The 11,634-nt window shown below is 34.0% G+C and overlaps 2 protein-coding genes across 7 annotated transcripts; both read left to right on the top strand.

Moving 5' to 3' along the window:
• Positions 1 to 861: 861 nt before the first annotated feature.
• On the top strand, positions 862 to 5,086 carry LOC131662161 (uncharacterized). Of its 6 annotated transcripts, none has more exons than XR_009301409.1 (7): positions 862 to 1,858; positions 2,069 to 2,523; positions 3,031 to 3,134; positions 3,282 to 3,348; positions 3,440 to 3,523; positions 4,368 to 4,432; positions 4,815 to 5,086. XR_009301409.1 is itself a non-coding variant. In XM_058931866.1 (6 exons), the coding sequence occupies exons 1-5, from the start codon at positions 979 to 981 to the stop codon at positions 3,476 to 3,478; spliced, it is 1,545 nt and encodes a 514-aa protein (XP_058787849.1). In that variant the 5' UTR covers positions 862 to 978; the 3' UTR covers positions 3,479 to 3,523; positions 4,815 to 5,086. The 6 variants fall into 6 exon arrangements, 3 of the variants coding, with proteins under 3 accessions (XP_058787849.1, XP_058787848.1, XP_058787847.1); XR_009301408.1 differs by having other exon boundaries at positions 4,793 to 5,085; XR_009301410.1 differs by lacking the exon at positions 4,815 to 5,086 and adding an exon at positions 4,127 to 4,226 and having other exon boundaries at positions 4,368 to 4,776.
• A 5,659-nt stretch (positions 5,087 to 10,745) lies between these two features.
• Positions 10,746 to 11,419, top strand: LOC131658558 (non-specific lipid-transfer protein 1-like; the record flags this gene model as incomplete). Its single annotated transcript, XM_058927837.1, has 2 exons — positions 10,746 to 11,146; positions 11,231 to 11,419. Coding segments are annotated over 2 exons (411 nt in total), but the record flags the coding sequence as incomplete, so codon positions are not given.
• Between the last annotated feature and the right edge of the window lie 215 nt (positions 11,420 to 11,634).

Below are 11,634 nucleotides of genomic sequence, written 5' to 3'. Positions count from 1 at the left end.
CAAAGTGAGAAGACGAGCAAAGGAGTGCAAGTACTAGCTTAAGGTTAGAAAGAATTGAATACCTGACCCTCTAGTCAAAGAGGGTATTTATAGCCCCCAGCGCTGGGCCATGATCTCGCTATTGGGTTGGATTCCCAGGCCCAACTAGGAGACTGCCAGGTTTCCTGAGCGGAAATATCGGAGGTGTGTGTATGCCCTCTGTCCTGGTTAACCGCTCTGAAGTTCAAGGGAGACGCGGTCTTTTAGGAGCCACGTGGGATCCGTGCTGTTAGGAGGGTTGGATATGAAGGAGCCCAGCGCGGAGCAGGGTCCTCGGCAACGAAGGTGTTCGTGGGAATGTTAGTGCCGAGCGTTAGCTCGCGGGGAGCACGCGATCATGCCGGGTGCCACACGATCGGTCGAGCATGTCTAAGGTGGGCATCCTAGGTGCAGAAGAGGGTCATGGAGGAACGTGGGCCTCTGAGGTTTACTGGGCCGAAACTATATGGGGCCTAACCTTGGCCCAGTCCAGAACAGTTCCATTATAAAAAGATTCAATTTATTAATTTATTTATGTTTAGAAAATAAAAAGGAAAAAGAAAATTGAGGGAAAAAAATTAAAATGAAAGTGAAAATATTTGAGAGAGAGAAAAGAAAAAAAAGTGAAACATGTGAAATGAAAATGAGAAAAAGAGAAATCTAATGGTCAATATTTGAGCATTTGTTTGAAAGTTTAAAATATTAACTTGATTAAGAAAAGACAAAATAATCTTTTGACATTATAAATTTTAAAAGAGTCAAATATATTTTGGGTAGAATGGTACATTTTTCAATAGTAGCTAGATAGTAGAAGTTGATTAATTTATTTAAAAAAAGTTGAAATACGTCAAACCTTATTTCCATTCTGAAAAAACCGATCAGTATCAACCAAAGCACATTGTTCTTCCCCAAACAAAATGGTATCTTCACATTAAAAATCTGCAAATTCCAAAATTTGAAATGAAAACAATGGACAAAGACATATCAAACTGGGTCATGGAGTTTCTCCTTCGAAGCTCCGTTCCCGATTCCCTCATCCATAAAACCCTAACCGTTCTTCCACTCTCCGGCGCCGATTCTCGTCTCAAAAAAACCCTCCTCCTCCGTACCCTCCAAACTCACCTCCGCACCGCCTCCCTCTCCGAAACCTCTCTCCAAATCATCGAATCCCTCGAGGAGCTTTACCGCAGAGATGAGATTCGTGTCTCCGCGGCAATGCGCAGCGCTTATTGCGCTGTTGCTGTTGAGTGTACCGTGAAATATCTTATTACTTCCCATGAGGATCCGTCCGGGGAGTATTTTTCCGCTGTTCGACGGATCTGGCGTGGTCGGGTTGTTCAATTGTCGGCTGAGGGACAGAGGAGTGAGCTTCTATCGGACGAGTTGTCGCGGTGGGGAGAGGACATTGAGGCTGCGCTTTGGGATGTTAGGGCTTCGGAGAGGCTTGCGGGTTTGAATACAAGGAGAGATGCGATGAATGAGGTTCAGAGGTTTTTGAAGGATGCGTGGCAAGTTATGGGACCTTCGTTTCTTGATTCGATGGCGATGGTCTCTAAAGGGAATGGTTTACGTCCTGAAGGTGTCTGTGGAAATGCTTCGGGTAGTGAAAAGTTGAAGAAGAGTGATGGAAGGTTAGATAGTTTGGGAAAGGAGAAAATGTGTTCTGTTGTGGATGATAACAATGATAATGATAATGTTGATGATGGTGGTGGTGATGATGATGATGACGTGGCAGTGATGGGTGAAAACCATGGGAATGAAAGATTGGAAGAGAGAGTTGGTACTTCTGTTGATGCAGATCAGGAAGTGGGTGGGTGTGATTCTTCAAATGTAGATAAAGGTGTGTTTTTTTATTTTGATTTTCTTGTTTCAATCCCTTCAACACAACATTTTGAGGGTTGTAAAGTTTTGATTTTGTGTTTTTAACTTTGATTGTTTGCTTATTCAAATAAGTTTTGATGATGCGAAGTATGACACTGCTCAAGAATTGCTATGCCTACACCTGTTTGATTATTGTTTAAATTCTCTTAACGGTATCTCTCTCCAATAGAAATTTGGGAAGGCAATGTCCGGCTCAAACGCAAGCACTCTGCATTACGAACATGCCATAGGGGAGTTAAAATCTCTGGTGCTAAGGAAATGAGGGCAACAAATTTATCGAGTAAATATAAAATCTTGCCTAGTCCTGAAGTAGAGAAAGTCCGGGAATCCCTTAAATCAAGTTCTATGGAGTTAAAGGCATTGGTCAAGGATCCTCTTCCTGATGCATTGCGATCATCTGAAGATGTAAGATCCAAATTGGCAACAAAACATATAAATCTTGGGCCACCAAGTGAAAATCAGAGTGGACCTGTAGATGTACGGCGTTCAGATGGATGCCAAACTATTGTACTTTATCAGGCTAAGGCTAATGATGCCAATCTTGCAAAGAAGTCTTCTGTTCCTTGTAGTAATGATCGCCGCCCCAACTTTATGGGGCGGGCAAGTTCTGCTCATACTTACGAGGTAATAATCTATGTAATGATCTGTTCTCTTCTAGGGGTAGATTCTTTATTATATTCACATATTCTCTGTAAGGGCCTAAAGGATGGCAACTTGTAATTTGTAAAGGATACTTTTTCATTAATAATGATTGACTTCTCAGGGTGGAAACTCTTTCAAAAGAATTCCTACCACTGATTGCTTTAACTACTTCTGTGGTTTGTAAAATTCTGAACCATTAAGAGAAAATGGCATTGATGTAGTACTGACTGACTGCGGTTGCGAGTGGTAAAGAAAGCTTCCATAACTGCTACGTGTTGAACCACGATTTATAACCATGCCCCACCAGATGCAGTGGCTTGTCGGTTCTGAAGATATTCACCCCCAAAGAATTTTTTCATTCTTTCGTATCATTTTGATGTTAAGAGTCTCTTGTATTGGTGGTTTCTTTCGATTGTTGTGGTATTCACTTGTACTTGTATGGACTTTCAATTGGGCACTGGCTCATTAATTATTTTCTTCTTTATGTAGTGGGATGATTCAATTGATAACTCACTACAAGCTAGACAGCCAAGAAGGAAGAAAAGGAAATGGACTTCATTGGAAGAGGAGACACTAAGGGCTGGTGTAAAAATGTATGTTTTTTTCTTCAAAGTTAGTTGAATCATAAATTTCCTAGTGAACTATCATGGGTGCAAGTTTTACATGAAATGGAGAGTTAATTACTGTTGTGACAGCATATATTTGATTCCATATTCTCATTAACTTCATTACTTTTTCAGGTTTGGAGAAGGAAACTGGCGGACAATTCGAGACTTTTACAGCAACATATTTGAATATAGAAGTGGAGTATGCAATCTATACACCGAAAACTTTGTGTTGTTTCTTTTTTCTTTCGGGAATCGTTCTTTTATTAACACTTCAATTTTTATCATTTGAGGTTGATCTAAAAGACAAGTGGAGAAATATGATGCGGTGACACAGAGGAGTTATTTAAATTTCCATGTGTATATATCTCAGGAAGGTATTACTTTCTTGCGTCAGTCCTGTGAAATTGTATTTCTTTAGACTTTGGATTAATTGGGCTGATAGTTTTATTAAAATTTTCTGCTTCATTCTAGCTTGATTCTTTTCGTTTTAAAGGAAAAGAGAGGTAGAATGCCATCTTTAGTTGTGAAACTCTCACCTGGTGAACTGAACTAAAAAAAACAAAAAGCTCAATATTTGGCTTATAAAAAAAATATGACAATAGTGGTTTGAAAAAAGATGATAAACTTTGATAAATTAGTATATATAACTGAATATTTAATGATTTGCTCTCAAATATCGATCATTAACAGTCTAGTTAGTTTCCCTCCACCACAAAATCACTCTTGTCATGTTTTTTTAAAATTTTTTTTAGACAAATTCTTAAATAACTCCCAAAACACGGGCAGGCATCATGACATACTGCCCTGATCAGAAAAGCTTCTATGGCAATGTGATCCCCAAGCAGTGATGTCACTACTCTTTGGTGTGTTTTTGCTCTAATTTTGCCACATTTTACCATCAAAGTGCTGTTTATTTATAATAAACTGTATATTGAAACATACAACACTTGTGATATGCGACTAAAAGTAAAATGTAGGTGATTGGTATAGGAGCTTTGATGGAATCTTCTAGTTTTGTGATCATGGATGACCCACTGTTGAACGGGTTTTGCCAGTTCCTGGTCTCTCTCCTCCTTGGTTCATACTTAACATTTGACTCTCAAGTTGGCCTGTGGGATAAACTGCATTGCATATTTACAGTTTATTCCTTTCTGATTATTTTTGTCATAAATCAGATAAATGATAATTTTGATTGAAGGTTTTATCAATGCAATGCAGTTTTGTTGAAGCACAGTTCAGCTAGTGCTGTTAGTGTGGACCAACTTGTAACCCAAAGTGCCCATGTAAGGACCCACTCAAACCTCTTCTCCTTCATCTATGCGTTCCTGTTTCAAGAGCTTGTTAGACTAATGTTCAGGTTTTGATGATGCATATTGCGCACTAATAAGCTACCTTTTCTAAAACTAGCTTATAGTAATTCAGTTGAGAAAAAGATTTCCTGTTGTAATGTATCACCAATATTTTTTATCTTGGTGAATAATCTAGAGTTGTGTTATTTGAACTAGAACATTAGAGTAGTTTATACAACTTGATGCATTATATAGAAATACAAGCATAACCTGGTATTGTTGCGTAGCATTTGACTAGTGCTGGTATTGAAGTTTATACTAGAAAGGTTTATTGACTAGCTGTATAAATTTCAGGTTTATCTTTTTGTGATTACAGGAAGCTCGAAAGGGAAAGAAATCATACCAACTTTGAGATCTGAATTGTACTACTTAACTGTTTACACAAAGGAAGCCATTTGATGCTTCCTTTTGTTTGATAATCTAAATGCTTAGTTTAATATTTTCTTTTATTTTGTTGCCATCTAAGGTGTTTCTAATATAAACATTATATTAAAACCAAATCATAAATTATAGTTATACCGCTTAAGTTATCTTTATTATGAAATATAATAAATAAATTGGTCATTTAAGTATTAGAATTTATGTATTTATATCTAAAAAATATTGCTGGTCATGTTTGAATTCAAACTTATATGATGACTAAATTTCAATATGTCCCTAAATTTTGGATAGCATATACAGATGAACCTTTAATATACACATTATAACATTTCGGAAGTGAGTTACTTTTATTTTCCTCAACAAATATATTTGGAAATGTATCTTCGAAATTTGGATCTTTAAAAATGTTACCGCCTTTAAAAATCTGTAGTAATTTCATGTAAATGCATGGGTGAATGCAAATAGAGATTGATTCCACTTTCCCACATTAACAACAAATCTTACATTCTTTCTTACTCTATTTAATTGCAGGTATTTAAGGATATTTATTTAATTATTTGTAAAAATTAATTAAATTTATAGGACCCATAGCTAATCTAAAAGTGAAATATTGTTTATCTTTAGTTAAATTAGATTGGAACATATTTTTGTTAACACTTTAAGGAAGTGATCTGAATTTCTTTTGGCCATCTCAAGACATATTTTTGGAGAAAATAAGGGTGTCATTTACAACATTTTTGTTATAATTTTTGGTGCGTTCGAATATACATTTTCGGACAAACAAATATATTTTTGAGTTTTTAGATGTGTGAGATACTTTATAGGGTCAGATATTTTATACGGTGAGATGAATATTTCTCTTTTATTTTATATTTGTCCTGTCCAACTCAATCCTAAAAATTGCTTCTATCATATACTTCCTCCGTCTCACAATAGATGTTTTTTTTTGAAATTTTCACGCTTTTTAAGAAAATGATTAATTATGTTGATTTCAATGATAAAATGAGTATGAGTTACTAAAATAACTTTATTAATAATGGTAGTGGAGTAGTTAAATGAATCAACATACAATAAATTAGAGCAAGTTAATGGAAAAATAAATAAATATAGCATTGGTATTGTAAATAGACAAATAATTTGAGATAAATAAAAATAGAAAAGTGGACACCTATTGTGAGACGGAGGGAGTATAATTTTTCTACTAGTTGTATAGACCAACAAACTTAAACCAATGCGTGGTTTGATTTATTTAAGGAATGTACAAAAATATTCTTAGATTTTGAAAATACATTTCTGGATGCACTTCAAACACAATTCACGCGTTTTTGAACAACGTTCTAATTTTATGAATAAATTTATTTCAAAAATATATTTCTGAAGTGTCTTAAAATGACTAATGGTGCATCCAAAAATACATTTATGAAATCTGAAAGGAATTTTCAAATTTTCATGGGGTCTTTTTCCAACATAAGATATTCTCTTATTTAATACTGTGAATTAGTTTTCATTTGCAAATATAAATAATTTTAAAAGAGATTCTTTTTTTAACACTATTTAACATATGTGTGGTCTTATCAATTTATGTGGAATTCATTTTTAAAGTGAGAGATTCACATGTATTTTGCCTAATAAGAGAGTGAGTCTTTGAGAGGATGTTCAAAACATAAGTGTTTCTAACTATCTTCATTTTAATCAATTGAAAAGGAGAACCATTAATGTATTCACATAAAAACGGTATACCATAAAATGTTATTAAATGTTTCGGGGTATCACTCAGATTAGATTTAAGTTATTAATTGACAAGTCTAACTCTACTCAAGCGTTTTGAAGCATTTAACTCAGTTTAGCCATTCAAGTTATTTTGAGATTCACCTTAATGAGCTACACCACAACCTTCCTCAAAATCGTGATCCTCCTACGGATTCTCTATGACATTTCACACATGCTCCACGGATGAGTGACGTAAGCTGCAAATGCTCAATTCCATGCTTATGCACAAATGAGTGATGTAAGTTGCGCATGCTTAACTCCATGTTTATGCATATACGAGTGACATAAGTTGCGTGTGCTCAACTCCATGCTTCTACACGGATGAGTGACATATGCTAAACTCTATGTTCTCGTACATGCGAGCTATGTGAACCTTATAAATAGTAATAATTTTTTTTATTAATAGTATTAATTTTGTAATAATGCTAGATTCATAAGTATTTTCTAATTATTGGAATAAGATGACAGAATTGGAAAACAGCTGATGATTGTGGATTTCCTCGAACTATGAGATGTTTATATAAACAAGGAGAAGTGAAGGTGAATGAGTTGAGACCTGTATTGGACGAGCTGACACCTACTGATGTCATATGGCCTAATATGATTAGGAAGCTGATGAGTGAACTGGTTCTTTGAAGTTGGTTGCTTCTTTGATTGAGAATACTTAGAAGTCTAGGATGATTGAGATAGTTGTACATGACCTCTTAGAAGATTGAGATGCTTGGTCATCATACTCATGATATGAAGTGTAACACCCCAATATTTTGATTTAATTATTTAATTGATTGTCTGATGTTTTGATGTGATTATATGAATCACAATGATTAATAATGGATAATGTGTGACACATGATGTTTGTGTGATGTGTGTGGGGTAGTAGAGTGAGGCGTTCATTAGAATAATAATAATATAATTTCTAATTAGCATTATTATTTAAATAAAATAAAATAAGAGGTAATGAGGAAGAGTTAGTAAGTGCAAAATTGGAAGTTCATAATAGGGGTCCTAAGGTTAACTAGGTAAAAAGAGGAATTAGGAGAGATTGTTCATTCGACGTAGAATTTAGAGAAAGCGTGAAAGAAGAAAGAGTTAGGGCAATAAGAGGAGAATGAGAAGATCAACCATTGGAATTCGAAAAGAGAATCTATTAGGCTAATAATCTAAGGTAAGGGAGTTATCATGGTTATTATGTTTGATTTAAGGGAATGATAATTGTATGTTGGGGTTTGTGTTGTTCTTGATGAAATTGATAATTTATGATGATGGCTTATTCTGATTGCATGATTAATATGTTGTATGATGATGATGATTGTTATATTGGTGATTGATAATATGAATTAGACTCAAATCCACCATTATTAAGGATTTGGAGGTTTAGGGCTTGATGAAGATCATTGAAAGTATAATGAATGTTTGTAATTTGGTGTTTGAAATAATTAATCCATACTAGAACTAGGTTAATAGGCCTTAAATCGCAGAAAAACTATCAATTAAAATAAGTTTTTGGGCAAATGATTGGGTCTGGTTTGATGCAGCTCGCGCAGGAATTTTCTGCAGAATCGCAGAGCCCGCTTAGCGCGGTGGATCCCGCTTAGCACGCTCTGTGAAATAAAATGGGTTTGATTACAGTAGATAGCTCGCTTAGCGCGGTATGGTCGTGCTTAGTGTGGTCCCTGAAAATGGAAAATATATATATATATATATATATATATATATATATATATATATATATATATATATATATATATATATATTAAATTGATTTCAGAATATGGTAACTTATATTTTATTAGAATTTCTAGGAATTTTTTGGAATTTACTGTGCATGTTTGGGTAGGTTTAGAGGGAATTTTTATAAAACTTGACTTTGTGAATTTTTGTGTTCTATACTTGATTCTAGTGAATGTTGTTGTGTTTATTGATAACATGATTATTTGGTGATTTGTGTGTTGAATTGAAAAAGATGTGTATGATGTGCATGTTGAATGTTGATTTGACTTTGATGAATATATGAATGATGGTGCTACTTTGACTAGCCGTGGGCATTGATTTTGTGACGTTGAGCATCATGCATTCATAGCATAGTTGTAGGACGAAAGTCCAGTGAGCTCCGGTTCCAAGCGGGAATCGATTCTATGGTGGGGATTTATGGAGGACGATGACAGAGTCATCAGTGATGATTTGGTCCCACATGCAAGAGTTCATTGTTGTTGCATTGCATTGTTGTGATGATGTGTGATTTGATGATATTGATTATTTTGATGTGGGATATCTAATTGATAATTGTGATTGAATCATAAGGTGATGTTGTGAATGAGTGATGATGTGTAAGTGTGGATAAGTGCGAAGTATTTGAATAAGTATGTTGAGTTGTCATTCGATGTATGTTTTAAAATTGATGCAACCCGTGTTACGGAGCAGAGCTATTATTGATTGTGATGTTTTTATGACGATGACACCCTTGTTGGTGATTTTATTTGATGCAATTCGTGTTATATTGTGAAATATTCCTTGAGGGTTAGAAGGGTTTTACATGAAGGGTCTCTATAAACATCATATCCCACTGGTTTCTTCCCTTTCTTCTTCACTCCTCCTTTGGTTTTTTAATTTTTCAGGCGGTGGACACACTGAAGTCATAGTGGGGTAAGAAATTTCACAAACCCTATATATCAATGCTCTTTTTCCCAACAAAATACAGTGACCTAAACATTTTCTACGATTCATCTATTGCAGTACTCATATCCACTCTTAATCCATCATCTATACATCTACCTCCAACTTAACTTCCTTGCTTAGTTTCCTTTAATGAACATAATAATATCTATTACTAATGGTATACCACCAAGTGTGTATATTCCTAACTCGCAAGCACAAGGCAACCCATAAGATGTTCTTAGAGTAAAACCACATACTTTCATATTTGTTCCCACATAATCAACCATGAATAACTCTTCACCAATACGTCTAAAAGCAGCTCGAGATACTGAACCACACAGATTACCATAAAATGTACTAATGTGTGTGTACTCAGCTTCATAACTTTTTTTAAAAAGAAGCTCTAATGTTGCCAATTGTAACTTCAAGTTGTTATTCATAGCCTTCCAACATTTGACCATGTCATTTATACTCCCCACCATCTACTTTAACTTCCAATGAGTAGACTCAACCCTAAAATAAAAAATCAAACCAACACATAAAAAAGAACACAACAAACTATTCGTGGTGATAGCAACATTCAATTAGTCCATGCTCCAAAAAGTTTATGCCTATGAGAAGTAAACCACGTGTCTTTCACATAATCAATACATTTACTACAATTTACACTTGCGTGTTCAAGTTGTTGCAATCGTTAATCGCACTAAACCTCATCACTAGCCCATTCAACTTCCATCCATAATGTGTCTATCACCATTTGCATGTCATTCACCACATATTGCTTGCATTTTGAACCAACATCTTTTGTTAATGTGAAGTCGATAAAGTAAATTATCGGTCCTTTCGGAAAAACTTGAATGAATAGTAAAAAATAAAACGATAAATTAGTTAAAATCATACCAAAATAAAATTAAAATATTTCATAAAATATAATATAAGAGTATAGAGATAAGTGTAGAGTATTGGATAAAACTTTCAAATTTATATCTATCATAATTTCCACGCTAACATAAAAAATTAACCAACATGTATATTATTGACTTTTCAAATTAATATCTTATCTTAAATTCTTCTTTTGACATCATAAAATTAAGTAGAGTTTTCTTACGCTACGTATTGCTCAAAAGAATAATTTTATACTTGATTTTATACCTATAATTACGGTGTCTCAAATTATTTTTCTACTAATAACAACAAAAACACCTGACCAAAGAGTCCATAATCCTATATATATTTTTTGGCATTGTGCATCCTAAAATCAAACCTTAGGCTTCAATTTCTAATTCATTTCTATCTCTTTGAAGTTTCCTCATAAGTTCCAAACATTGAATTTTCAACAATGAGAAAAATCTAAATTTCTCGCAGCCCTAACATCCATCTTAATCACTAACTCCACTTCCCTCTCTATATAAACCATCATTAACACAACTAATCAACACAAAAAGAAAAGCTACATATTTCAATACAACATAGAACATCTTTTCAATATTCAAAAAAGTTAAAAATGAACAAAGTGGCATTAATTACTATAATGATGGCTTGCATGTTAGTATCAAGCTCTCATGGTCAAGCAACTTTGACATGTGATCAAGTAACCATATGGTTAACTCCATGCATACCCTATGGAACATTGGGAGGGAGTGTGTTACCTTTGTGTTGCCAAGGTGTTCATTCTTTAAACGCTGCTTATAAGAATGGTGATGATAGAAGAGTTGCTTGTCACTGTATTCAAGATAGGGCTGCATTGATCCCTTTGATTGATTACACTCGTATTAATCAAATTGGTGATCTTTGTGGATCTAAATGTCCTTTCAAAGTTTACCCTTCCACTAATTGTGATAAGTAAGTTTTCACTAAGTTTGATTATTTTGGATTATGCTATTTACTATATACGTTGTAGTTATTTATTTTGATGCGGTTGTGCAGGGTTCAGTAAGCAGCAAAGGGTGTCAACATGAAGAAGGTGGTGGAAGATTGTTATACAGAGAAAAAAAATATTATGTCTTATTATAGGAAAAAAATAAAAGTGTACTGATCGTATGTAACGATCTGGTGAATGTCTGGAACAATTATATGTCATATTTCAGCAATAAAAATGACCTATTGATTATCAAACTGAGTCTCTTGAATATATATGCGCTTATGTATTCCATCTTTGAGTGGTACATAGAATTATTTGTATAGGATTTAGAGTTGGTTTGTTTTGTTTTGTTTTTTAAAATGATTTTTATAGTGTTATAATTTTGTGTAAAAAAAAAATTTATAAAGAAATTTTTTATTAAAATTTCAAATAAAAGTTTGGTTTTAATAATCATTTTTAAAATGTTAAT

Source organism: Vicia villosa, linkage group LG3 (assembly GCF_029867415.1).
Source record: "Vicia villosa cultivar HV-30 ecotype Madison, WI linkage group LG3, Vvil1.0, whole genome shotgun sequence".
In the NCBI taxonomy this organism is placed as follows: Eukaryota; Viridiplantae; Streptophyta; class Magnoliopsida; order Fabales; family Fabaceae; genus Vicia; species Vicia villosa.
This window is presented reverse-complemented; position numbering and strand designations above follow the sequence as displayed.